This window comes from Daucus carota, chromosome 7 (genome assembly GCF_001625215.2).
Source record: "Daucus carota subsp. sativus chromosome 7, DH1 v3.0, whole genome shotgun sequence".
Classification (NCBI taxonomy): Eukaryota; Viridiplantae; Streptophyta; class Magnoliopsida; order Apiales; family Apiaceae; genus Daucus; species Daucus carota.
In genome coordinates this window covers 2102373-2129625 of record NC_030387.2, presented here as the reverse complement: position 1 = coordinate 2129625, position 27253 = coordinate 2102373, and the positions used below count along the sequence as shown (strand labels likewise).

Here is a 27253-nt window from a genome sequence, read left to right as displayed (position 1 = left end):
GGCACACATTAGAAAGACCGAATTAAAAGAAAAGCCTACAATTTTTTTAACATCTTAATTCACAAAAGTCTGAAAAATGCCGCATGTATTTAACTTGCTCAAACATAAAGATGGGATACCCACTAAAATAATCACTCGAAGAAGATGAAAAGTTGCATGAGCTGAATGCTGATGACTTCTCGGTTCCCACCAGAAACCATCAATTCCCTATGTACAACATCCTCCTTATTTCTTGTTTCTTCGTCTCCCTAAACAAACTTGCAGTGTGTGCATGCTTTCATACTTCTTGGAAGAAAACATATAAAATTGCTGCCTTAATCTGCTAGCTCCAGTTAATATATACAGAGAGAGAGAGAAACATACAAGGTCTTTTCAGAGAGAGAATGGATGATGAACAAGGGAGAGAAGCTTCAAGCAAGAAACAAGCTGCATCACAGCTTGTTAAAGACAAGAATTTGGTTGATGTCATTTTCTCCTGGTCTGTTGATGATATTTTAAATGGGGACTTGTACAAGGATCAGGTTTTGTTTCTTCATCTTAAAACATGATTACCCATCAAATTAATTTAAAGTTTTACTATTTGATTTACTTGGTTTGGATTTAGTGATTGCATGCAACAGTTTTAAACTGATCAAAGGGTTGTTCTGTTTTTTTTTTTTTTTGATGAATTAATTTTCAAAATGGGGTGTGGCATTTTTTTTGATTAGTATTGTACTTGATAAATATAATAATATGTTGGTTTTTTTTATCTTTATTTAGGTAGGGAAGATTCCGGATGCATTTGAATCTATTGAAAATTATCTGAGTTCATTTGTTTATCCACTTCTGGAAGAAACAAGGTCAGATATTTGCTCTAAAATAGAATCAATATCCACTGCACCTTTCGGTAAGGTGATTTCAGTTGAAAGGCCCAAGCAGCAATCGAGGAAGCTATTTTATGATTTAATGGTTGAGGATTGGAAATACAATTCGTATAATTCTGAAAAAGATCCCTACAGAGCGAAACCAGGAGACGTAATTGCTTTTACTGCAGCTACACCAGGACAGTATCTTGATGTGGAAAGGCTGCGGATGAGATGTAATTTAGGATATGTTACTAATGTGTTGAGGGATGATTGTATGTATGCACATTTTGAAGTTAGAACGTCGAAAGAACTTGAATTGGGAAAAGATGGCTGGAACAAATCATTATACGCGGTTTTTGTGGCGAACGTGACAACAAGTAATAGAATCTGGAAAGCATTGCGCTTCAATCAGAATCTTGATGTTATTAAGGAAACCTTGGGCACTAACTCAATGGTATGACATTTTAATGTCGCTTTTTTTGTAAATTGTATAAAAATATGTTTATTAGCGTATATCTTATCTTTGGAACAGAACTTGCGTTTTTTATTCTATAACTATCAGCAATCATAAACTTTTGAGTAATAAAAAACAGGTACAGGGATGCTGCATGCTGTGTCCTTCTGAAATGAAGAAAAAACTGGAAGACAGGTTATGCTTACCATCGTACTTGAACAAGTCCCAACGGCAGGCAATCTTAGAATGCGTTTTTAAAAGTCATTGTGCCCATAAGTCGTCTTTGGAACTTATCTGGGGGCCTCCAGGTACTGGAAAGACCAGAACTCTCGCTGTGATGCTGTGGAGCCTCTTACAACTAAAATGTAGGACTCTCATCTGTTGTCCTACAAATGTGGCAATCTCTGAAATTGCTTCTCGAGTTATGAAATTGGTCAATGAGGATGATACCTCATTGTACAGTTTAGGAGACATTCTTTTATATGGGAATATAGACCAGACTGCTTATGTTATTGAAGAGATGTGCTTAGATTACCGTGTAAAAAAGCTTTCTGAATGCTTGGGGGATGGTACTGGTTGGAGGCATTGCATAATTACCATGATTGAGTTACTTGAAGATTGTGTTTCAAAGTACAAGAACTTCTGTGACAGCAAAATTGTAAAAGATGATCACAAGTATGTGAATGATGGTGAATCATTTCTGAATTTCATTAGAGACAATTTTATTGCAACTGCATCGTCAGTAAGAAATTGTATCTCTACTATCTTTACACATTTGCCAAAAAAATTTATCAGAGAACATAATTATAAAGACATGGTAGCCCTGATGACGATGCTTGATTCGTTTGAGTCTTTCTTGTTTCAAACCAATGTTGTTGGTGAAGAATTAAAGGAGGCATTTGTATGTGAAGAAGAATTTGAATCCCTGACCCATGTTAATGCAAATGTGTCAAGATTCTTGAATGCCAAAGGAGAATGTGTTCGCTTCTTGAGAAACCTTTTGAGTGCACTTGACGGGCTCGACTTACCTAAATGTGATAAAGATTCAATAGAAGAATTCTGTTATAAAATGGCATCTTTAATATTTTGTACAGCTTCAAGTTCATATAAACTTCAATCTGTCAAAATGTACCCTATAAAGTTGTTAGTTATTGATGAAGCTTCCCAATTGAAGGAGTGCGAACTGTTGGTACCACTTCAAGTCCCCAGTATAAAGCATGTTGTTCTCTTAGGCGATGAATGCCAGCTGCCAGCATTTGTTAGTAGCAAGGTGAGAATGTTGTATACAAAATTGACATAAGATTATTTTTTTTTTAATGAGTCTAATAGTACTAATATATGCTTATATAAGTTTCATTGTTAGAGTAATCCTCGAATATTACATTAGTGCGTAAGATACATATGTACCCGACTCTGATTCATTCTATCTATTTTAGGTTTCTGCCGAAGCTGGCATTGGCAGAAGCCTGTTTGAGAGATTAAGTACCCTTGGTTTCACAAGACACCTACTTGACACACAATACAGGATGCATCCAAATATAAGCAAATTTCCAAATGCAAAATTTTATCAGAACCGAATAATGGATGCAGAAATTGTCAAGAGTGACATTTATGAGAAGTGTTACATCCCTGATCCGATGTTTGGCAGCTATTCTTTCATGAATATTTCTTGTGGTAGGGAGTCGCATACAGACACTCATAGCTTGACAAACATGGTAGAAGTAGCTGTCTTGCTGAAAATTATACATCGAGTGTACAAAGGTATATGCTAAGGGATTCATTTGTTTCCATGTCTGGTCTCGATGTAATCTAGTGGAGTCTCATACAATTTACTCCTCTTGGAGAACTATATGTTTCTGCTTGTAATAATAATCTCTTACCAACAATATATCTGAATCTGTATTTTACAATGTACAGCATGTGAAGCAGCAAAAGTGAAGGTTACAGTTGGAGTTGTCTCTCCCTATTCAGCTCAAGTGTCAGAAATTCAACGAAGACTTGGAAAGAAGTATGATGATAATGACAGTTTCAAGGTGCATATCAGAACCATTGATGGCTTTCAAGGCGGAGAAGATGATATAGTTATTATTTCTACTGTAAGATCCAATCAACGCGGATCTCTTGGGTTCACCTCCAGTCCTCGGAGAATAAATGTCGCCTTGACTAGAGCAAGGTATGGTTATAACTTTATGATTGTTATTATAGAAAGTTTTTAACACCCTTTCCAATTTTTAAAGTTTATAAGAAGTTCCAAAAATGCCCGCAGGCACTGTTTGTGGATATTGGGCAATGAGGAAACTCTGTCTAAGAGTGATTCTGTCTGGGAACAACTGGTCCTTGATGCAAAGGTTCGTCAGTGTTTCTTCAATGCAGATGATGACAAGGGTTTGCAAGCAGTCATTATGGAGGTGAAGAAAGAGCTTGATCAACTTGGTGACATGCTTAAAGAAGATAGTATGTTCTTCAGGAATGCAAGGTGGAAGGTGTGTATTATGAAGTATCTTTGATTTTATATTAATCAGATATCAAACTTGTATGGGGTTTACCAGTTTATAAGCTAGTGCGAAATCTTTATTGCTTTCTCAAGTTTTCTTTATATACTGATTATTTTGTCCAGCTTATGTTTAGTGGAAGCTTTACAAAATCCTTCAAAAAGCTAGAGCCAGAGACCCAGAATTTGGTACTACTCTTTTTGTCCAGGCTTGCCAATGGATGGAGACCAAAGGGGGTCAATTCAGTTGTTAGCAGTGAAAGCTTTACAAAGATTTTGAAGCAATACAAGATTAGGAGTTACTACATTCTTTGTTCAGTTGACATTTATAAGGAATTACGGTATATACAAACCTTGAAGGTTTGGGAGATACTTCCTTTACAGGATATTCCAAAGATGATTACACGATTGGAGCACATATTCAAAATGTACACTGAAGATTATATCTCTCGTTGCAGCAAAAAATGTGTTGAGGGGTGTGTGATTCTGAACCAAAACCTTATGCTCTATCTACTAAATGCTGGTGTCAAATTTCAACTTATTATGTGCATGTCTTTATACAATTGCGAACATCTTATTTTTTCGTCATTTAGTTGCATTCTAATCATCGTCTATAATCTTGGATTTTAGGAAATTAGAAGTTCCAATGACTTGGGCTGCCTCAGAAAATATAGTTCAATATAAAAGTCTTTCAAACACTGAAACTGGGGAATCTTCCAATACTAGTGACTTGGATGGAAGATGCCTTGAGAACTCATCGGTGCGCGAGAGCCTACTTCTGATGAAATTTTACTCACTGTCATGTGGTGCTATGAGTAATCTGCTATCAGGCTGTGATGGTGAAAGTTTAGGCATACCATTTGAATTAACTGATCAAGAACGTGATATTGTTCTTTTCAATAGAAGCAGCTTTATACTTGGGAGGTCAGGAACCGGTAAAACAACAGTGCTGACTATGAAGCTATTTCGAAATGATCAGTTGTATCATGTTGCTTCTGAAGGATACCATGAAGTAAGAACAGATCCCTCTTATGAGGAACAGAGAAATGAGTATAATAAGGGAGACATACTGCGCCAGCTTTTTGTTACTGTCAGCCCGAAGCTGTGTTATGCAGTGAGAGAACAGTTTTCTCAGTTAAAAAGGTTTGTCACACAACAAATGGTGTGAAGCCATTTTTATTTAAACTATTCATGTTTTATGTATCAAATATATATTATATGTTGGCATCTCTTTCATGACATCTTCTCTCCGTTACCTATATTTTTTCGATTTTGATATTCTGTATGTTCATGGTTGAAATAAATGTGCATCTCTTCAGTCTAACCATGGAAAAGTCTACCTCAAAACTAACAGGAATGATACTAATAATTGCTTATATACATTGAACTTATCTTATTAATCTAAATACATAGGTTTCATTTTAGTATCATAAGATTGTTTGTTTAATTTTCAGATCTGTGTGTGGTGGAGACTCTATGCCTGAGTGTCACTTGGTTCAGACAGATGCTATTGATGAGGCAATGCATTCAGCTGACATTCAAGATTCTTTATATGAGCTTCCAACAAATTCATACCCCCTTATCATAACATTTCAGAAGTTTTTGATGATGCTAGACGGAACCATTGGAATTTCCTATTTTGACAGATTTCCTATTTTGAGGCAGTCATCTCATAGTGCAATGGGTAAATCAAGATCAGTTGCCTTGCAAACCTTTATCAGAACAAAGGAGATTACCTTTGAAAAATTCGATTCCTTGTACTGGCCACATTTTAACAAAGATCTCACCAGGAAACTTTGTTCTTTAACTGTGTTCACGGAAATTATGTCTGTTATAAAAGGGGGTTTACAAGCAACTAATGATGCCGTTGGAACACTCTGTCAACAAGAATATGTTGCACTGTCCAGTAACCGGGGATCCACATTGAGCATGGAAAAGAGGGTTCACATATATAAGATTTTTTTAGATTATGAAAAGAGAAAGGTTGCTAATGGTGAATTTGATCAAGCAGATTTGGTGCTTGATCTCCACCGTCGTCTCAAAGACAAAAGATACAATGGCGACGAAATCGATTTTGTGTTCATTGATGAAGTACAAGACCTTTCGATGAGACAAATTTCTTTATTTAAGTACATATGCAAAAATGTTCATGATGGCTTCTCTTTTTCGGGTGATACTGCCCAGACAATTGCAAAGGGCATCAATTTTCGTTTTGAGGACATACGGTACCTGTTCTATAGGGACTTTTTAGGACAGGAAAATGAGAAAGGAAAAATTTCAAGCTTATTCCAATTAAGCTATAATTTTCGTACTCATATTGGTATTCTGAAGTTGGCTCAAACTGTAATAAATCTTATATGCCACTTTTTCCCTTATTCAATTGATTTTTTAAACCCAGAGACTAGTCTCATATCCGGAGAATCTCCTGTTTTGCTTGAGACTGAGGGCTTGGATGCTTTGAGAATATTATTTGGAAATCCTGGAAATGTCATTGCATTTGGAGCTGAACAAGTAATCCTTGTTCGTGATGACCGTTTGAAGAAGGAGATATGTGACTCTGTGGGGAAGAAAGCTCTCGTTCTTACCATTTTTGAATGCAAGGGCCTTGAGTTTCAGGTGAGATAAGTATTTTTCTGTAGGGGCATTATGACCAAGTGAACTTATTATTTCGAGCAATCATAAATTAACTTGTTATAGAATTGTACAATTTTGATTTAAAGTACGAATTCAGATACCATTATTAAGAACCCAACTAAATATGTTATAGGTTTTTTTTATCCTAAATATATAAGATGTACTTGAAGCTTCCTGGAACTTCATAAAGTTATGTTAATTGTGAAAGTTGATGTTACAGGTCTTGTCGTAGATTTTATTTTATTTTGTTCATTGATTTTGAGTTTTCATTTTATACACCTGCCTTCGTAGCTGATTCTTATATAATTAGGATGATATAATTAAAATGTTGCTGTATGAAATTATTTTTAGTCTATGATATTTAATGTTGTTTTATTGTCTTGCAGGATGTATTACTCTACAAATTTTTCAGCTCCTCACCGTTCGAAAATGAATGGAGGGTAATCTATGAATATATGAACGATAATAATATGCTTGTTTCTACTGCTTCGACATCCTTCCCGAGGTTTGACCTGGAAAAACATGGTATCCTGTGTTCTGAATTGAAGCAGTTGTATGTCGCTGTTACTCGCACTAAACAAAGACTCTGGATTTGTGAGAACAGTAAGGACTTTTCAGGACCAATGTTTGACTACTGGAAGAAGTTGTGTGTTGCTAAAGTTAGAAAGATGGATGATTCTTTCATAAAGGAAATGCAAGTTGAGAGCAATGAGGAGGACTGGAGGTCGCGCGGCATTAAGGTGCTTATTTTAAGGCCAGCTTCTCTTTTGATGATATATGATGCTTTTGAAACGAATATAACTGGATAACATTAGTATTTTAGGGTGTTACTGACCAAATTGCAGGATCTTGACCTACTACTGAATATTCATTGTAATGTATCTCTGTTTAACAGCTCTTTGTCTTATCTACCTCTTTCTATTCAATATTCTAATTTTGTTATATCTGTTGATGTTTCCAGTATGAAATGCTGATATTAGACTCTCCTTATAGTGACTCTAAGATATTCGGCGTTTGTATAATTGTATACTCCAGTTCTGGAAAAAATGTATTTCCTGCATAAAATTGATGCTAAGCCAATTTACCCAAATATTCTATTTATGACAGCTATTCCATGAGAACAACTATGAGATGGCAATGATGTGCTTTGAAAGGGCAGGGGACCCATTTTGGGCAAAATTGGCCGAGGCGTCTCTATATCAGGCTGCTGCACGTAGGAGAGAGTCAAATTCTGAAATGGCACGTAAGTACCTTAAAAGGGCTGCTGAAATTTTTGATGCTATTGGGAAGGCAGAATCTGCGGCCGGGTTGTTCGTAGAGATAGAGGAATATGAAAGAGCCGGTATGAAACTGTACTTGACTACTTTATCCGCTTAGTCTTCTGTTTCATTTGTTGACATGCGTTAGTTTTCAAGTAAACTTCAGGTGTTATGTATTGTTGAGAATGGCATAAGATTGACTCCGGACTTCTACTTGCAAATTGTTGCAGCATAGTGTTGTGAAATTAAACATTATTAAATTAACTTTATCGGATTAAAATTATTTTTATATCAGACTCTTTTGTGCACTTATTAAACTCATAATAACTGTTCCAAAACATTTTTAAATGCTTTTTCTAGTTGGATTCAATTTGAATGTCATACTTCTAATTGTAATCTGTTTTATCATTTATGTACTGGAAGAGATAAATACATGTATAAAAGTGTCATAACTTATATGGTTGAAAAGAAGAAAGTGTCATACCTATATATATGAATAAATTTAGAGTTAATATGCACTTGTGTGTGTGTGTGTGTGAGTGCGATGTATCTGTTCTTCTGATCAGGCAGGGGTTTGTTTTGGTAGAGAAATAACTTAAGGATCAAACTTTACGAAAGCCAAACCTAGAGCAAGTCCAATAGGTTACCTAAACTTGCTCCTAAACTCACATTTAGGTAATGTACTAAAAAAAAGCACTCCAACACTCTCCTAGTGGTTACTTAAATCACTAGCACAACCTCAAATCTACTAGCCGTTATTTATTTATAAGTAACCTCTAGCCATTACCTATTTAATATTTATGAATAAAATAATCATCTCTCTCTTTCTTTCTTCCCTCCCTTTCTCATTCTCTCTCCCAAATTTATTATTAAAATAATCTTAGGAGAACAAATATAGGGATTGCTATTGGAGTTGACAGAAAAAGTAGATTACCTAAATCACTAAGACTCACTAGGATTCATTATTTTATATTATTAGTAAGTAATGAGATAGGTAACCTATTGGACTTGCTCGGGGCTAAATTTTTTCATTTTTTGAATTTATGCGTACAGACAGGGAAAATTCAGTGAATATGTTGAACACCCTTCTTGCTTAGCAAAAAAAAACTCTCTCTCTTTCTATCTTTTTGACATTAGTCACTTTATAGCATGGTGGCAACTGACTACCTTCTGCTGCAGGGTTCATATATTTAAATATACTTCCGGAGCCTAAGCTGGAGAAAGCAGGAGAGTGTTTTTGCCTTGGTAAATGTTTTAGACAAGCAGCAAAAGTATATGCCAGTGGTGGATTGTACTCAAAGTGCATATCTGCTTGCATTTATGGAAAACTCTTTGAGATGGGAATGAAGTACATGCAGGAGTGGAGACAAACGGGGATTCTTGTAAAATACAAGGTAGAGATTAATCGAATTGTACAAGAGTTTCTTCACAATGGTGCTATATATTACTACGAGCAGCATGATCATAAAAAAATGATGAAATTTGTGGAGTCGTTTGAGTCAAAAGACTCTATTCGCCAGTTTCTAAATGATTTTAGATTGCACCGAGAGTTGTTATATCTGGAGGAAAAATGGGGGAATTTCCAAGATGCTGCTCGAATAGCAAAGCAGATAGGAGATAGTCTTCTTGAAGCTGATCTTCTTTCAAAGTGTGGGGTGTTTAAAGAAGCATCTCTGATAAGTTTATGGTACGTATTTACAGAACTTACCAGGACGACGAAAGGGAAGTATAGTCCATACAATTTCAAGCATATATTAGAAAAGGCCATGTCAACTGCAAAGAGCCACTCTGATAGTCTCTATGACTTTGCATGTATGGAGGCCTCTATTTTATCAGCACCAAAATCCGCTGAAGAAATTCCGGAAGCAGGACTACAGTTTGTTCGGCACTGGAGACAAAATGTACCTGCTCGTCTTGTGAAGACTAGTTGTGAATTAGACAAAACGGAACAGGAACTTCTCGAAAGATGTGCACGCCGTTATCATAATCTTGAAGATATTGAAACAATGATGAAATTCGTGGAAGATTTTCGGTCAATTCAGTTAATGCGTACCTTCTTGAAGACTGTGAATCGTGTTCATCAGCTTATCTTGTTAGAAGAGAGAAATGGAAACTTTCTGGAAGCAGCTGAAATAGCTGAACTGACAGGAGATGTTCTTTGGAAATCTGATCTTTTTCGAAAAGCTGGATATTTTGAAGAAGCATCTTTGCTCATTCTTTGGTATGTGTTTGCGGAATCTTCTTGGGCTGTAGGAAACAGAGCCTGGCCATTGAGACAGTTTGCTCAAAAACGAGAGCTTCTGGACAAAGCAAAACAAATAGCGTCAAACCATTCTGATCAGTTTCATTTGTTTGTGTGCTCAGAGGCAAATATTTTGTCAAATGATGAATTAAGCCTGTCTGAGATGGGACATTATCTATATGCCTCCCCTGTCCAAAAATCCCTTAGAAGTAAAGTTCTGGCTAGTAGGAGAGCTCTAGATGCTCATATGATTTCATTGCCATCAGCGTATGAGTGGAATGGTGAATTGTTGAACAATTTGGGAGAGAACGTTGAAGACAGGATTGTTCGAAACCAGGTTTCTATAGAGACTTTGGTATTCTTATGGAACTACTGGAAGGATCATATCTTGGAGTTGATTCAACATCTCTGTTGTGAGGCTGGCCAGGACTCCGCATTGGAGGATTATATTTTGAATTTGTTTGGTGTACGGAGGAAATGTTGCAACCAAGAAATTGTTTATGTTATTCTCAACTCTGATGCAATGTGGGTGAGAGAGATTAATTCCACTTCATTAAGTAGAACAGGGGATTCAGTTTGTATTGCCCTTCACAATTTTGTCCCTGCTGCTCTGAATCATCTTGCTTCTGAGTTGTTATCTGTTGGTATACAGGTGTTAGATAAGCTCAGTCTTCTGTATACTTATTGTCAGAACATTTCTCTCTCTGTCTTTTCTCAGAGTTCATGCTTAGTTCATATGTTAAAGATTGCAAAATTTCTTGGAAACCACAAATTTCCCAACTGCGAGTATCTTGACAAAAGCATGGTGCATAAATATCTAAATCTATCATCTGAAAAGTTATACGACATTGTATTTCATATTGACTGTAAGAAATCATTGTCGAAAGAGATGATCACGTTCAGGAGAAGAGCAGAAGCTACTTCTGGTCTTATCTCTTTTATGAATGCACATACAATTAGGCAGATGGGAAACCTGGTAATGCTGATGCTAGGATCTGGTAAATACAGTTTACACTTGAATGACAATATCATGAAATTCATTGCAAGAAATCAACGTTGGAAAGAATTAGTCGAGGAAATCAGTCAGATTAGGTCAGGTCCTAACTCGTGCATCAGTGATTTAAATGATATGTCAAGAGGAGTTTCTGTGGCTTCCTGTATCTTTGCTGTGCTGAAGGAGTTTACTTGTGGTGATTGGAGATCGAAACCGGCTTCTGTATTACCAACAAGTTTATTGTATCTTGCTGAGCGTCTTCTTGTAATGGTTTCTTACTTCCAGGGTCACTTTTTTGTGACAAAGTCGGCATGTGTAGAATGGCTTATGTATGAAAGATGGAATGTTGGTTCAAGTCCCATGGAACTGCAAGTGGTTTTTGATGATGTTCATAATGTTATAGCCTCCCAAATTGAGATTCTGCTACTGAATAAAAATGAAACATTGCTATGGCTCGAAAAGTTGAATTGCAACTTGGAGGAGTACTATAGCCTATTGGTTTTGAGGCTTATGGTTTTATTGTGCTTAATTTGTGTGAATTCTGGAAAGCATTTTGAAAAGCTTTTTAGTTTGTTGGACAGAAAGGAAATACGTTCTGAATTGCCTGCGGAGTTTTGCAATGCCCTTGGGAGGAGGAATTGTTATTTTATTGATGCTCTGTCTCATGCTTTTGTAAGAATTGAGAATCCGCTGGTGATTGTGAGTTTGGTGGGGAATGTTGAGGACTGTTCATGCTCAAGTGCAATATTTTTGAACAAGAAGAAGCTCAGTCAAAATGATTTGGTATCCGAACTGTTTCAAGATACGTGTGACACTAGTACAATACATGATCATATTGAAGGAGATGACATGGGCAGGCCGTATGGTCTTATCTGGGAGATATTTTTTCAACTGGTAACACTAAACGAAGAAACTGGTAACCTAATGCAATTTATGTCCAAAGCCCCAGTTGTTAAGGTACTTTCATTTGTGTCTTCCATTATAATAAATCAGTACTTGACTAGAATAAGACTATGTATATATTGAAAGTTTGTGTACTGTATATTTTTCTTGTATCAGGTGGAAGTGGAGAAACTTTCAAGCCTCTTATCGCATACAATAGCGTCCTCTCATGGGGCTAGCGGGTTCAAGAATGAGGAAGACCTGTTTATAGAAGCAAACGCGATGGTAGAAGAGCTAAACCAACTCTCATATGCACTGGATATAAGGTCTAAAAATCATATTGCAGTTATATCTAAACGCTTTTACAATGCATTCCCATGTTTCTCTGTATTTGTATTGTAATATAACTACTTTTCGCTGTTTTATAGGAATCTCTGCGAGGAAAACATACAGACAGTGGTGATGATTTCAAAACAGCTGCAATCAAGGAGACCGAAGTTGGAGCCTTTCTTGGATCATCTTTTCATGCAAATGCATCAGGAAAACATGCACAATTGATTTTGTGACTAATTTCTCATTTTGTGGCCATGCAACAAAATAGATGTGCCGAATCTGCATTAAGTTGAACTTGAACAAATGATGTTAAATTTAGAGAGCTACTAGTTAAGTGTTTGTTTAGCAGCAGGTCCAAGATTAAAACCATGCTAATGGCACACTGTAAATAGCCGGATTGTAGTCTGTACAGGATAACCAAATTTACATCCTTTTTGGCAAACTCCTGGAAAGCCAAGATCCGAGGGTATCTGTGGCAGAATTAGAATTTGATATGAGCCCGGACTAAAATCTTGATTTATAATTATTTATTGATAATTTAAGATTAGTCGGAATCATACATAAATATATTTGACTTACTTAACAATTACATGACTAGAATTTAAAAAATCACTTATTATTTTGATTGAGTCGAGATTTCGGTCTAGGTTAATCTTTTCCATCCCCGTGAAAATTATTCAAAATTTTAAAAGATTCGTGAAATGTGAAGTCTGATATTATACTACTATTATTTTAATTTTTTACTCAGATTTTTCTCAAAATTTCTCATAAAAGCCATATTCGTTATAGATCTCTAATTTGAAAAAATTTCATTATAACTCAAATATTCGTGTCAAAATACTCGAACCTCCATTAAATTATAATCGATAAAATAACAATCCACTAAAATAATTTTTTTTCCTGGCTCAAATATTACTTAAATAGTGTCTCGATAAACTAATATTTTTAGTTGTTATTGTTCAGAGAGGCTTGAGTGTGCATTTGGAGATGATGAAGAGTTGCATGCTACTGAGTACTGAAGACCTCTCAGTTCCCCTAGAAGACCCTATTTAAATCTTTGTCTCTTCGTCTACACATCCTCACAAACATTTTTAACTCCTGTCCTCCAGTTCACAAGAGAAACATACAAGATCTTCTTAAAAGGAGAATGGAAGCCAAAGGGCAAGAAGAATCCACAACCAAGAAACATGCATTACTTGTCAAAGAAAAAAACTTGGCCAATATTATTCTCTCATGGTCTCTTGATGACATTTTAAATGGGGATTTGTACAAAGATCAGGTTCAGTTTCTTTAATTTTTTCATTTTTTAACAAGTATGAATGTTAAATACTTAAATGCATGTTGCAAATTATTTAGTAAATTGTTGTTTAGCAGTTAGCACTACACTTGTTAGATTTGTAGTATCTGATTTTTTGAGTTGTTGGTTATGATCTGTCTTTAGGTAGGGGAAATTCCCAACTCGTTTGAATCAGTGGAACATTATCAGAGCTCATTTATTTATCCACTTTTGGAAGAAGTCAGGTCTGAGATTTGTTCGAAAATGGGATCAATTTTTACTGCACCTTTGAGTAAGGTGATTTCATTACATAAGTCCAAGCAACACAGAAAGCTACACTGTGATGTTATGGTTGAAGGTTGGAAGAATGGTTCTGATAGTGTCGATAAAGAGCCTTACAGGACCAGACCAGGTGATATAATAGCGTTTACTGAAGCCGCGCCTGGACAATCTATTGATTTGAAAAGCCTGGGGAGGAGTTGGAATGTGGGATATGTTACTAGATTGTCGGGGGATACTTGTATGTGTACACAATTTGAAGTTAGAACATCGAAGGAACTTGTGTGGGAAGAAGATGTGATTAAGAGTTTGTTATGTGCAGTGTTTGTGACCAATGTGACGACAAATAATAGAATATGGAAGGAGTTGAGCTTGAGTCAGAACTTTGATGTTATTAAGGAAACTCTGGGCAGCAACTCGAAGGTACAAAATATAAATGCTACTTCTTTGTTGTTTGCTAATGGCATGTTAGTTTCTGTTTTATCTTTGTTGGGGCCTTGTTAATTCTTTTAATTGTTCATCTTATTGAAAATAGGTACCCGAAGGCTGTAAAATGTGTTCTAGTCGAATGAAGGAAACGATAGAAGAAGGGTTATATTTACCATCAAATCTGAACAAGTCTCAGATTGAGGCAGTTCTGGAATGCATTTCTACAATTCAATGTGATCACAACTCATCTGTAAAACTTGTTTGGGGCCCACCAGGTACAGGGAAGACAGGAACTTTAAGTGTGATGCTGAGGAGCCTTTTACAGTTGAAATGTAGGACTCTCATCTGCTGTCCAACAAATGTGGCGATCTCAGAAGTAGCATCTCGAGTTATGAAATTGGTGAAAGATGATGGTACCTCATTGTGCAGTTTAGGAGATATCCTTTTATATGGTAATATAGACCCAAATGCATATGTCATTGAGGAGATATGTTTGAATCACCGTGTAGAAAGGCTTTTTGAGTGCCTTGCAGACGGCACTGGTTGGAAGCACTGCTTAACCACCATGATTGATTTACTTGAAAATTGTGTTCCAAAGTACAGAGACTTCTGCAATAGCAAATATATTGAAGACAGTCATAGATATGTGAATGATGGACAGTTATTTCTGGATTTCATTAGAGAGAGATTTATTGCAATAGCGACATTACTGAGAAAGTGTATTTCTGGTATCTGCACTCATCTGCCAAAGACCTTAATTTTGGAGCACAATTTTAAGGACATGGTAGCATTGATGAGCATGCTTAATTCTTTGGAGAATTTACTGTTTCAAACAGATTTGGTTGGTGAAGACCTGAAGGAGGCAATTTTACTTCATGGACCGTTTAACTCCTTCCGCCATGAAGTTAATAATAAAACATTTTTAAACATAAGAAGCAAATGCCTGCACTTTTTGAGAACCCTTTTTCGTGCACTTAATGGACTTGAACTACCAAAAGCTTCTAAAGATTCGATAGAGGAATTCTGCTTTGAAAAGGCCTCTATGTTATTTTGCACAGCTTCAAGTTCATATAAACTTCATTCTGTCAAAATGAAACCAATGAAGTTGTTGGTTGTTGATGAAGCTGCTCAACTAAGGGAATGTGAATTACTGATACCCTTACAAGTCCTTGGTATAAAGCATGCCATTCTCTTAGGTGATGAATGCCAACTGCCAGCGTATGTCAATAGCAAGGTAGGAAAGCTAGTTTGTTTATGTAGATTTTAATAAGATCAGTTAATACTTAATATATGTCTAGTTTACATCACTACAAATAGGTATTATGTGCATATATAATTCTAGTGTATTATTCTAAACAGATTTTGCTCTTTCAGGTTTCTGCTAAAGCTGGTCTTGGCAGAAGCTTGTTCCAGAGACTGAGTATACTTGGTTTTTCTAGACATCTTTTGGATACGCAATACCGGATGCATCCAAAACTAAGTAGTTTCCCAAATGCAAAATTTTATCAAAATCGAATCATGGATGCAGAGATTGTCAAGAGTGAAAGTTATGGAAAACGTTATCTTCCTGGTCCTATGTATGGGACCTATTCCTTTATGAATATATCCTCTGGTAGAGAGGTTATTGCCGACGGGCATAGCTATAAAAATATGGTCGAGGTAGCTGTGTTGCTTAAAATTCTGCACTTGTTGTACAAAGGTAAGTTTGGTCAATCTTAGCATTTCATGTGTGGCCAGTTCTATGTTATGTTTTTTATCAGTTATATCTCCTCAATTTGCATGGGTCATAAAAACCATTGCCCTTTAGGAGTATCAAGGTTTTCTGTTTCTAATAATTGGCTTACAATGTGCAGTATGTGAGGCAGAAAAATTAAATCTTACAGTTGGAGTCATCTCCCCTTATGCTGCTCAAGTCTCAGAAATTCAACGAAAAATTGGGCATAAGTATGATAATCATGACAAGTTCAAGTTGCATATTGGATCAATTGATGGATTTCAAGGCAGTGAAAAAGACGTAATAATTATTTCAACTGTAAGATGCAATGAACGAGGATCAATTGGGTTCGTTTCCGATCCTCAAAGAACCAATGTTGCCTTGACAAGAGCAAGGTATAACCACAAACGCTCTCATAGTAATATATTACACTCATTTATGAATATTTTGAAGTTTCTGATCAGTTGCACTTCCTATGTAATGCCTACAGACACTGTTTGTGGATTCTGGGGAATGAGGAAACACTGTCTAGAAGTGATTCTATCTGGGAACACCTGGCCCTAGATGCTAAGGCTCGTCAATGTTTTTTTCACGCTGATGAAGATAAGGATTTGCATAAGGTCATTATGGAGGTTAAGAAACAGCTTGATCAACTCAGTGACATGCTTAATGCAGATAGCATGTTTTTCAGAAATTCAAATTGGAAGGTACAGTTATAAAAAAGCCTCAATATCAAATATTAGATTCCAATTGATTTTTCGTGTTTATAGGTTTTACCATTCAGATAAGCTAGCTTCGGTTTTTTTGGTTTTTTAAGTATTTCAACTTATGCTTTCATGTCCAGCTAATGTTTAGTGGCAACTTCACAAAATCCTTTAAGAAGCTAGATTCTGCGGAGACGAAGAATTTGGTGCTCTTTTTTTTGTCAAAGCTTGCCAGTGGCTGGAGACCGAAGAGGGTCTATTCAGTAGTCAGCTGTGAAAGCTCTTCAAATATTTTGAAGCAATACAAGATTGGGAAGTACTATATTCTTTGCTCAGTTGACATTCACAGGGAAACATGGTATATGCAAATCTTGAAGATCTGGGATATACTTCCAATGCAGGATATTCCGAGGATGATTAAGCGATTGGATAACATATTCAGAATGTACACTGAAGATTATATCAGTCGTTGCACCAAAAGATGTATTGAGGGGTTTGTGATTCTAGACATAATCCTTATTCTGAAATTTTAACCTACCGAATGCTCGTTAAGTGAAATATTAATTATTATTATGTAATCCTTTCATTCTGATCTTCCTTATTTTTGTACTGGATATTAGGAATATAGAAGTTCCTTTGACTTGGCCTGCCTCTGAAGATATTGTCCAATTTAAAAGTCTTTGCAACACCGAAACTGATGATATTTCTAATACCGAATACTTGGATGAAAGTAGCCTTGAGAAGTCCAAGGTGCGGGAGAGCTTGCTATTAATGAAATTTTACTCGCTGTCTTCTGGCGCTATTAATAATTTACTATCCGGATGCGATGGTGAAAGTCTAGGTCTGCCTTTTGAGTTAACAGACCAAGAACGAGAAATAGTTCTATTCAATAAAAGCAGCTTTATACTTGGGAGATCAGGAACGGGGAAAACTACAGTGCTTACGTGGAAGCTATTTCAAAATGATCAGATGTATCATGTAGCTTCTGAAGGATACCATGATGTTCAAAAGGATCTCTCTGTAAACAAGAGATGGAGACGTGAGAGTGATGATGGGATTACAGGAGACGTACTTCGTCAGCTCTTCGTTACTGTCAGTCCAAAGCTGTGTAATGCAGTAAGGGATCAGTTTTGTCAACTAAAAAGGTACTGAAAATTTTTTGAAACATCATTTTCCATGAAATGATGCTAGTTTATGTTTCAATACTAGTTATAGCATCTCTCCTTGAAAGGTTTATGTGAGACTCTTCTAAAGTTTTTTATACTCAATGGTTTCAGTATTCTAACTTTTACTAAAATGCTTCAGTTTTCAATGCAGCAAGGGAGTATAGTTCTTTTCTGATTTTTTACACATTACCTATAACTTTGTTGTGGTGAATGGTCTTTTGTTCCTTCTGGTTAATTTATTTAATCATCTCTATACTCTTATAGTCATGATTCATCCCATCAAAATTATAAAGAAAAGAAATTTTTATGGATGTCTAGTATGCCCCTAATCACTATATTATTATGTTGATGGGTGTGTTGTTATGATTGTTGGTGAATATGTAAGGAATTAGAAACCTTAGATTGTGCTACAAATTGATGGTGCAAATTTTATACTAACTGCTTTGTGTCCTCATTTGTGTTTGCTAAATCTCAGATCTGTCTGTGGTGGGGATTCAGTACCTCGGCAAAGCTCTATTCATATCGATGTTATTGATGAGGTTGCACATTCAGCTGACATACCAGATTCTTTTCAAGACCTTCCACTTAATTCATATCCTCTTATCATAACATTTCATAAGTTTATGATGATGCTTGACGGAACTGTTGGAGTGTCCTACTTTGACAGATTTCCTGTTGTGAGACGATCTACTCACCGTGGAAATGGTAAATCAAGGTCAATTACCTTGGATAATTTTATCAGGACAAAGGAGATAACCTTTGAAAGATTCGATTCCTTGTACTGGCCACATTTTAGCAGAATTCTCACCCGGAAACTTTGTTCATTAACTGTATTCACAGAAATAATGTCCGTAATAAAAGGGAGTATAAGCAAAAAAGACAATGATGTTGGAACAATTGGTCAACAGGAATATCTTTTGTTGTCCAATAACCGTGGCTCGACATTGAATATGGAAAAACGGTCACATGTGTATAAGATTTTTACAGAATATGAGAAGAGAAAGACTGCAAATGGTGATTTTGATCTAGCAGATTTAGTTATTGATCTCCATCGTCGTCTTAAAGACATAAGATACAAAGGGGATGAGATGGATTTTGTATTTATTGATGAGGTGCAAGACCTTACAATGAGACAAATTTCTCTATTCAAGTACATGTGCAAAAATGTTGATGAAGGGTTTGCTTTTTCTGGTGATACTGCACAGACCATTGCTAAGGGAATAAATTTTCGTTTTGAGGATATACGATGTCTGTTCTACAAGGAGTTTTTAGGACAGGAGAGGAAAGTTTCTTGTAAAAGAAACGAGAAGGGAATTGTATCAAGCTTGTTTCATTTAAACCTCAATTTCCGTACCCATTCTGGGATTTTAAAGCTGGCTCATAGTGTAATAAAACTTATTTGCCATTTTTTCCCCTTTTCCATAGATTTCTTAAACCAAGAAACAAGCCTTGTATCTGGAGAAGCTCCTGTTCTTCTTGAAACTGGGACTATGGATGCTTTGAAAATAATATTTGAAAAGTCTGGACCTGCCAATGGGAATGTCATTGCCTTTGGAGCAGAGCAAGTGATCCTCGTTCGAGATGACATTTTGAAGAAGGAAATATGTGACTTCGTAGGGAATAAAGCTCTAGTTCTTACTATTCTGGAATGCAAGGGCCTTGAATTTCAGGTTCATTTTAGTTTTATCACTATGTAAATTCATGTCAATTCATACTAAGAGCTTTAAGATTTTGCATGCCCAAAAAGTGAGTTATTAATAGTTGTGTTTCCAATATGATAAACCTACTTTTTGGACATGAGATTCATTTGTTATAAACTAACATTTGAATATTGCTGTCGTGATTTCAGTTCATGGTTTTTTTTTGTTATATAATTATTTGTCCCTCTCTTTAACATATAATTATTGATTTTATCATTTTTTTAGGACGTATTACTCTACAACTTTTTCAGCTCATCGCCTTTTGAAAATGACTGGAGGGTGATTTATGAATATATGAGTGATAATCATCTGCTTGGATCTAATACTGTAACATCATTCCCACGGTTTGACATGGAGAAACATGGTATCTTGTGTAATGAACTGAAGCAATTATACGTAGCTGTAACTCGCACTAAGCAAAGACTTTGGATATGTGAGAATGGGATGGAATTCTGCAAACCAATGTTTAACTATTGGCAGAAGTTGGGTGCTGCTAATGTGAGAAAAGCAGATGATATATTTATTAAAGAAATGCAAGTCGAGAGCAGTGAGGAGGACTGGAGATCTCGAGGAATTAAGGTGTTGATATATAAGTCAATCTTCAATCTTCTTTCTGTATGATGCTTCTAGGAAAAAGAAAATCTAACTATACTGTTTGATGTCAATGTTACAAGGTGTTACTGCTCCAATGTTAAAAGATCTGGTCCTACTATTCAGTATTTTTTTTTGTTTTGTTACTTCATTTTAGTACCCTTTTTTCTCTTTTTATTTCACATCTTATTCGGCGGAATTTTGCTGCTTATGGTTTCACCCCTTTTTTTTGTATGGCAGCTATTCCATGAGATTAATTATGAGATGGCAATGATGTGCTTTGAAAGGGCAGGGGACACCTATTGGATAAAACTGTCTAAGGCTTCTCAGTGTCAGGCAGCTGCACGTGCGAGAGAGCCAAATTCTGAAATTGCATGCACATACCTTAGAAAGGCTGCCGAAATCTTTGATGAAATTGGGAAGGCAGAATCTGCAGCCAGATTGTTCTTTGAGATAAATGAATATGAAAGAGCAGGTACAAATCTGTATTTTCCTTTTTACATTACCCTATATCTGTTTACATGTGTTCTTTTATGAGGAAACCGAGTAAGCATCAGCCATAGTGAATTCTTGTGCAATTTTTTGCACCATTTATGTGATCTAAAACATATTTGGGAGATTTGATTTATACATTATTTTGAAGGCCAAGTACAAGAAATATGAATTCTCAAGCACACATTAGCCTTAACCAAGGCTCGAAATGTCTGCCTTTGGTAATTATGGGTGTTTTATAGCTGCTATATTAAGCTTTTAGTTCATTCTTATGTTTTCTTGAGAATTATATGGATTTATTTTGGCCGTTTACTTGCTTATTGTTGCAGCATACTTTGCACGAACTCTTACCCTCACAGGATATAAATTCATTATCATTAAATCTTCAAATGTCAACTATTAGTTTACTTACATGTCTAGATTGTTGTAGATAGTAGTATATTATTACTGTTATGACAAATGTACACTAACTAGCACCATGGCTAATTCACTTACAGCATCTCTTTCAACTCCTTGAAATATGGTAGGAGATGACAACTATTCTGTTAGTAGATTATAATATTGATATCAGTGTGATTTGAGCTATAAAAAATTTAATATGTTCCTCTGTTACTATTTTCTTGTAACAATTCAATCTTAACTAATTTATAATGCAGGATGCATATATTTCAATAAACTTGGGGAGCGTAATCTGGAAAAAGCAGGAGAGTGCTTTTGCCTGGCAAAATGTTTTAGACAAGCAGCTAAAGTATATGCCAATGGCAGATTGTACTCAAAGTGCCTATCTGCTTGCCTATACGGAGAACTTTTCGAGATGGGATTGCAGTATGTGCATGAGTGGAGAAAAAGTGGGGTTCTATATGGTAGTTGTAGCATCCAAACTGATCCACTTGTGCAAGAGTTGCTTCAAAAAGGTGCTGTACATTACTATGAGAAAAATGAGTTCAGAAAAATGATGAAATTTGTCGAGTCTTTTCAGTCAAAAGACTTGATCCGAAGTTTCCTTAAGGATTTAAAACTCCTTAAAGAACTTTCAGATCTGGAAATAAGATGGGGAAATTTTTTAGAAGCTGCCCAAATAGCAAAGAAAATGGGAAATTGTCTCCTTGAAGCTGATCTTCTGTCGAAGGGTGGAATATATAGAGAAGCCTCTCTCATAATGTTATGGTATGTATTTTCAAGTCTTACACGATCAACTAAAGGCAACTATCGGCACCAATTCAATAGTAAAGATGAGATTTTAAAAAAAGCTGTGTCATACGCAAAGAGACACTCGGATAGCTTCTATGAGTTTGTATGTACGGAGGCCAAGATTTTATCAGAAATGGGAGATGCTGGAGAACAACTGGAACCCGGTCTGCAGTTTGTTCGGCATTGGAGACAAGAGGTACCAGATGGTCTTGTCAAGACTAGTTCTGATTTAGCTAAAATTGAACAGGATTTGCTTCAAAGTTGTGCGGCATTATTATGATCTTAAAGATTTTATAAACTATGATGAAGTTTGTAGTAGATTTTCAATCATTTGACTTGAAGCAAGCCTTTTTTAATAACTTCCTGCACAGATTTATTCATTAGTGAGAAGACCTGTAATGCTTCTTCGCAGTGTTCACTCTGTGAATATATGCATCCTCTTTCCTGCCACACCTTGCATGTAGACTAACAAGTGCACTGCAATAGAAAGATCAAGTGAGTAGCCAGATATAATTGATTGAGCATGAATTTGTCTTCCTTGGTTAACAGCTTTTATTCCAGCTGCATGCACTAATATGGCCCTGGTTATATTAATGACCTAGAGTCTATGAGTTATATTCATTCCCTAGAGTTAAAACTCAAAACTCTAGAAATCTAAGCATAAATTATGTCATAGCTTTTTTTATCCACAACCGAGGTGATATTCGTTATCTCAATAATATGACGATGATAACTCAACGATAGAACGATAATTGCAAAGAATAATACTACTATAATTCAACTAAATCTATTTAAGGATGAAGATTAATCAGTTTTCCTTTTTGCTATAGATGAGACCGTCAGAGGTGGATAATGAAAACTTTTTTTATCAATTATCCATTTACCTGAAATATGTTATATTTTATTATTTTTTAAAATTAAACCTATTTTATTTAAGTACAATTTTTTTCGCCAGAATTTTCACAGGGGTGCAAAGTGAAAAACTTTATTTTTAACATACTCTTTTAACTGAACTCTGTTAAAAGGGTGCAAATTGCAACAGTTTTTAAGGTATGAGGCGGAAAATGTAAAGAATTAAAGTATGAGATCAAAACGAAAAACGCCCAAATGTGGTGCAAAGTGCTAAAAGCTCTTTAATAAACTTATCTTGTTGGAAGAGAAAGAAGGGAACTTTTCTGCAGCAGCGGAAATTGCTGAACTAAAAGTTGATGTTCTTCAGAAATCTGATCTTCTTCTTAAAGGCAGATATTTTAAAGAAGCCGCTCTGCTCATTCTTTGGTATGTTTTTGCTGAATCTGTTTCAGTAAAAAAGTCAGGTTCTGTTTCTGACATAAGTCCCTGTGATGCTTCTGCAATAGGAGTTTCTGTTGCTTACAGTATCTTTGCTCTGCTAAAAGAAAACATTTGCGCTGAATGGAGTCCACAAAATGCTTTTCTATCTCCGTCTTGTTTCTTGTATCTTGCTGAGCGCCTGCTCGTCATGGTTTCTTATTTCCAGGGATACTTATTTGTGACAAAGTCACCATGTGTTGAACATAGAGAAACTCAGCAGCAATGATTTGTTGAATGAACTGCTTCCAGAGGCAGGTGATACTAGCATGGCACATGATAATATTAAAGAACTTGTCTTGGGAAAGCCACATAGTATCTTCTGGGAGATAATTTCTGAACTAGTAGCCTTAGACAAAGAAACTGGTAGGTTTATGCAATTCAAGTCCACAGCCCCACTCATCAAGGTAAGTAGATTACGCTCTCTATAATATGGCCCTGATTAGGTAGTAAGGTGGATCATGAGATCTATAGTTTTTATCTTATTATTTTTTGAATAAGGTGGAAGTGGAGAAAGTGTCGAGCCTCTTATCGTATATGATAGCATTGACTCTTGAGGCAAGCAAGTTTAAGAATGATGAAGAACTGTTACATGAAGCAAACATCATGATAGACGAGCTTAACCAACTCTCATATGCTCTGGATATAAGGTCTGCAATCATTTTGCAGCTATATCTAATTAAAGGCATTCACATTGCATGCTTGTGTGTTGTGTGTGAAACATTTTTCTGTCCCTGTAAATTAGTAACTAAGTATCTTTTTTTTTGCGTGTTTTATAGGATTCTCTGCGAGGAGAATACACAAATGGTGGTGAAGATTTCAGAAGGGCTGCAATCAAGGAGACCGAAGATGGAGCCTTTCTTGGATCATCTTTTCATGCAAATGCATCAGGAAAGCATGCTCAATTGATTGCTTTTGCTATAAATAATCTTTCATCTTGGGCACGAGTCAAAATAGATTCTTGTAGCCAACATTATGTTTAACAAAAATGGTTTTGTTATCAAATTTTAGAGGGCTAAGGGAACTAAATGCAGGATAGCTGATAATTAATTGCCCGAATGACATTTAAACAAATGTGGTTTCTATTCATCACATAACTTTTTGCCTTTGTATTCCTGATCTTGTTACTAGAAAAGAATTCAAGTTGCCCGAGGCCTTCTCCTTGGGTAAAAGTTACTCATGAAACCATCCTCCTGAAAGGATCTCGAAAAAAGTAGGTCACTCTTGTGAAATTCCTCTGCTGCTTCTGCATTCCTATCACTAGAGTGAAATAACGTACACTTGCAGAAATATATCCTCCAATCGTTAGGATCCTCTTTCTCGAGCTCGTTAAACCTCTCCAGTGCTTCATCAAATCTTTGCTGTGCAGAAATAACTCGAGCTATGACCAACCTCACATCTCTTATTACAGGACCATTACTGGTTACTTTAGCAAGCTCTAAAGCTTTTTCTAATCCTTTCATCGCCTCCACTTCCTGTCCATTTGAAATCATTAGCAATGCATTATGAAATAATGCATCAGGTTGTAACGGATTTTCAGACAACATTTGATGAAAAACTGTAAAGGCTTTCTCCGTCTCTCCCATTTGTTTCAAAATCATTGCTGATGAAATTTTCCAGTCTGGAAAGTCTGGATCTGCTGAAACCATCTCTTTCGAGACTCTTAAGCTTCCTTCATAGTCCCCGGATTCAAACTTTTGGTCCCTCGATTTCTTTAGCATACCAATCAAATCATCTTGACTAGTGTTCTCTTCAGTTACAATTGGCTGGCTGTCAGCTCTGGCAGACCAAGTTTGAAATCTTCCAATCATCGAGGTGGCGAAAAGAATCACTACAGCAGTGTTTCTAAGATTTCGAATGATGGGGTCTAGTGAGGAGGTTTTGGCCGTAAAATGGGTGATTTTGCATGGTCTTGATATCAAAAAATTGCAATTCAAAGGTGGTGCAACAATGGATTTTGGTTTGACATGAACAAGAGATGAATGGAACTTCATGATCAAGGATGAGTTCAAGGCCATTGGCGAAGAGCTTCTTTTCTATTCTTGGACTGACAATTGTGCCGAAACCACTTTGAGAGATCGAACGTGAACCCGAAAACATACCATTTATAGGCTTTTGCTAGCTGGATTGGAGATTTCAAGGAATGGAGAAGTAGTTATATCTGAAGTACAAGATCCCTTGTCAAGAAAGTACACAAGTGAAAGGATGGTGATTTTGTTACAAGAACACATAGTTTACAAGGGACTAACACAAAAAACAAACGTTGTAGTTGATCTAGACGGCCAGTGGGGGCAACTTGCCTAGTTTATGTAAATTTGGTGAGTTTCGGTTGATCCATGAAGCCGACCAAAGAATACATGGTGTTGGTCCTGGCTCTCGCAATTTTCAAGAAAAAAGCCCAAAACGTTAGTGTTTATCCTCTTTCCCTTCTTGATGATACACATGTGGTGTTTGTTTCCAAGAATCAAATCATGCTTCTGACTTCTGCTTTTTTTGACCCGTTTGTGTAAAGAAGTAGAAGCACTTTTAAGAAGCTGGAAATGCTAGCTTCTCTCTCACAGCTTCTGCTTCATTTCCAAACACTTTATTAACTTATTTACTTCTCATTTCTACTCCACTTCTTTACTATAAGCAAGAAGTCACTTCTTTTAAGCTAACCCAAACGGCCCCACAATCTAGTGTTTAATGTTACACAATCTAGTGGTTTTAAGACCCTAATTGTTATTTCATGTAACATTTTATTCCTAAAACGTAATATTGTGTACGTTTTCCGTTTTACCGAGAAAGTCTACGTGAGTCGAGGGTAGCCTCCCGCTATCTATTTATAGTGATTTTCATACATAAATTTAACACGGTCAAGCGATTTCTTCCAATAACCTGTATACGAAAATATTGGATTATCTGCGTTTATAAATGATATGTAAGATCATTTCTCCTAACTTTATTATTTTGGATATTACTCTTCGAAAGTCTTTTCTCGTATTGTCAAAATACCTTCGACTTTCCACGATAACATAAACATGTGTACTACAAGGGCAAAATTATTGAATTTCAGAGAGTAATTATACCTATTTGCCTGTATTCGCCCTTGTTGCACCTTGCCTACATTATCATATGTTGATGTGATCCTGACAAGAAGTTTGGAAAGATAACTAACAAGCATATGCCAATGTAACTTACTACAATGACGATTTCATTATTAATAAAATTTAACGGAGATTTTCACTAAATATTTCTCTATGTTATGTTCTTCTTGTATCTTTGAGATTGCTTGTCGATTTTTGATGACATTGTTGGGCCATAGCCCGTAGCCCAACTATGAGAAGCACAAGCCCAAAATCAAGGCCCAAAGACAAAGAAAGCCCATATTAAACAGTTATAAACAGAAGAGCACTAGCTAGTAGAGGAAAAGGGGTTGGAAATCGGGAGTAAGAAGCTCCATATTTGGCGCCGGAGGGGACTTCTATTTTTTTTTTTCAATGAACAATCACCAGGAGAGCAAAAACACCCGCAAATCAATCAATGGACGATAGGAAAAATAACATATTTAAAAAAAATTCAGCTCCGGAAAGCCGTGAGATTCCGACCATACATTCGCCGGAAATCAACGTAAGGCGAGAATTGAATCCTAGGAAGCTATTCGAAGATGAACCTCAAGGAAGCTTTGACGGAGACTCTGCTTTCTCAAATCCAACTTACTGTCGTGGACGGAAAAAGTCCACGGCTAATGGTACAAACTCTTTCGGGAAAAATAATCTTGACATGGAAAATTAAGGCTAATCTCCGGTTGGAAGAAGAGCCAGAGGTCATGAAACCCTAACTATAGAGGATGAAATTAAAGCTCTGGATGATGAACGACGCCTCCTAGAGGCTAAGGTTAGGCAGAAAAAGGTAATAATGAACCTCAAAACTGAATTGGGCGAGCGGGTCAGTGACCACATGTCTGGGAAATATCAAATGAAGGACGAAGAGCGCTCTTGGAGGACATCCGCAAACAGCGAATATAAATCAAATTAAAATCAAGCATGTGAAAGTATCGGTAGCTTATCCTCAGTCGAATGGACAAGTGGAGATCACAAACAGAGCGATACCACAGGGAATCAAAAAGAGACTATATATTGGACACCAAAATCAATTGGGTAGATGAACTCCCCAATGTTCTTTGGGGCCACAGGACCACACCAAGAACCACTACTGGAGAGACATCATTGATAATGGTATATGGAACAGAAGCCGTCCTACCTGTAG

The 27253-nt window shown here is 36.3% G+C and overlaps 5 protein-coding genes across 5 annotated transcripts; 4 read left to right on the top strand and 1 right to left on the bottom strand.

The window, feature by feature from the left end:
* The first annotated feature begins 383 nt into the window (after window positions 1-383).
* On the top strand, window positions 384-3806 carry LOC135147789 (helicase sen1-like). Its single transcript, XM_064081340.1, has 6 exons — window positions 384-521; window positions 760-1299; window positions 1439-2569; window positions 2736-3060; window positions 3217-3472; window positions 3566-3806. The coding sequence occupies exons 1-6, from the start codon at window positions 384-386 to the stop codon at window positions 3804-3806; spliced, it is 2631 nt and encodes an 876-aa protein (XP_063937410.1).
* A 74-nt stretch (window positions 3807-3880) lies between these two features.
* On the top strand, window positions 3881-12570 carry LOC135147630 (uncharacterized). The gene is made up of 8 exons (XM_064080783.1): window positions 3881-4266; window positions 4421-4933; window positions 5245-6406; window positions 6811-7164; window positions 7532-7766; window positions 8863-11876; window positions 11979-12127; window positions 12230-12570. Exons 1-8 carry the CDS (start codon window positions 3920-3922, stop codon window positions 12357-12359), a joined length of 5904 nt encoding a protein of 1967 aa, XP_063936853.1. The 5' UTR covers window positions 3881-3919; the 3' UTR covers window positions 12360-12570.
* A 711-nt stretch (window positions 12571-13281) lies between these two features.
* LOC108194404 (uncharacterized) lies at window positions 13282-23234 on the top strand. Its single transcript, XM_017361350.1, has 13 exons — window positions 13282-13413; window positions 13576-14112; window positions 14225-15352; window positions 15493-15817; window positions 15972-16227; window positions 16323-16539; window positions 16677-17029; window positions 17157-17681; window positions 18178-19372; window positions 19628-19981; window positions 20234-20468; window positions 21142-21936; window positions 22834-23234. Exons 1-13 carry the CDS (start codon window positions 13282-13284, stop codon window positions 23232-23234), a joined length of 6453 nt encoding a protein of 2150 aa, XP_017216839.1.
* Window positions 22841-23914, top strand: LOC108195713 (uncharacterized). Its single transcript, XM_064080987.1, has 3 exons — window positions 22841-23412; window positions 23507-23655; window positions 23785-23914. Exons 1-3 carry the CDS (start codon window positions 23275-23277, stop codon window positions 23912-23914), a joined length of 417 nt encoding a protein of 138 aa, XP_063937057.1. The 5' UTR covers window positions 22841-23274.
* A 230-nt stretch (window positions 23915-24144) lies between these two features.
* On the bottom strand, window positions 24145-25023 carry LOC108194403 (protein SLOW GREEN 1, chloroplastic). Its single transcript, XM_017361349.1, has one exon. It carries the CDS (start codon window positions 25021-25023, stop codon window positions 24145-24147), a length of 879 nt encoding a protein of 292 aa, XP_017216838.1.
* Between the last annotated feature and the right edge of the window lie 2230 nt (window positions 25024-27253).

Bases quoted from the DNA above. Each gene is read 5' to 3' on its own strand.
- LOC135147789 (XM_064081340.1), top strand. From the start codon at position 384: ATGGATGATGAACAAGGGAGAGAAGCTTCAAGCAAGAAACAAGCTGCA. The intron at 522-759 runs GTTTTGTTTCTT...ATCTTTATTTAG, and splicing joins GGGACTTGTACAAGGATCAG to GTAGGGAAGATTCCGGATGC. The intron at 1,300-1,438 runs GTATGACATTTT...AATAAAAAACAG, and splicing joins CCTTGGGCACTAACTCAATG to GTACAGGGATGCTGCATGCT.
- LOC135147630 (XM_064080783.1), top strand. From the start codon at position 3,920: ATGTTTAGTGGAAGCTTTACAAAATCCTTCAAAAAGCTAGAGCCAGAG. The intron at 7,165-7,531 runs GTGCTTATTTTA...TATTTATGACAG, and splicing joins GGAGGTCGCGCGGCATTAAG to CTATTCCATGAGAACAACTA. The intron at 7,767-8,862 runs GTATGAAACTGT...CTTCTGCTGCAG, and splicing joins AGAGGAATATGAAAGAGCCG to GGTTCATATATTTAAATATA.
- LOC108194404 (XM_017361350.1), top strand. From the start codon at position 13,282: ATGGAAGCCAAAGGGCAAGAAGAATCCACAACCAAGAAACATGCATTA. The intron at 14,113-14,224 runs GTACAAAATATA...TATTGAAAATAG, and splicing joins CTCTGGGCAGCAACTCGAAG to GTACCCGAAGGCTGTAAAAT. The intron at 15,353-15,492 runs GTAGGAAAGCTA...TTGCTCTTTCAG, and splicing joins CAGCGTATGTCAATAGCAAG to GTTTCTGCTAAAGCTGGTCT.
- LOC108195713 (XM_064080987.1), top strand. From the start codon at position 23,275: ATGGCACATGATAATATTAAAGAACTTGTCTTGGGAAAGCCACATAGT. The intron at 23,413-23,506 runs GTAAGTAGATTA...TTTTTGAATAAG, and splicing joins CCACAGCCCCACTCATCAAG to GTGGAAGTGGAGAAAGTGTC. The intron at 23,656-23,784 runs GTCTGCAATCAT...CGTGTTTTATAG, and splicing joins TCATATGCTCTGGATATAAG to GATTCTCTGCGAGGAGAATA.
- LOC108194403 (XM_017361349.1), bottom strand. From the start codon at position 25,023: ATGGCCTTGAACTCATCCTTGATCATGAAGTTCCATTCATCTCTTGTT.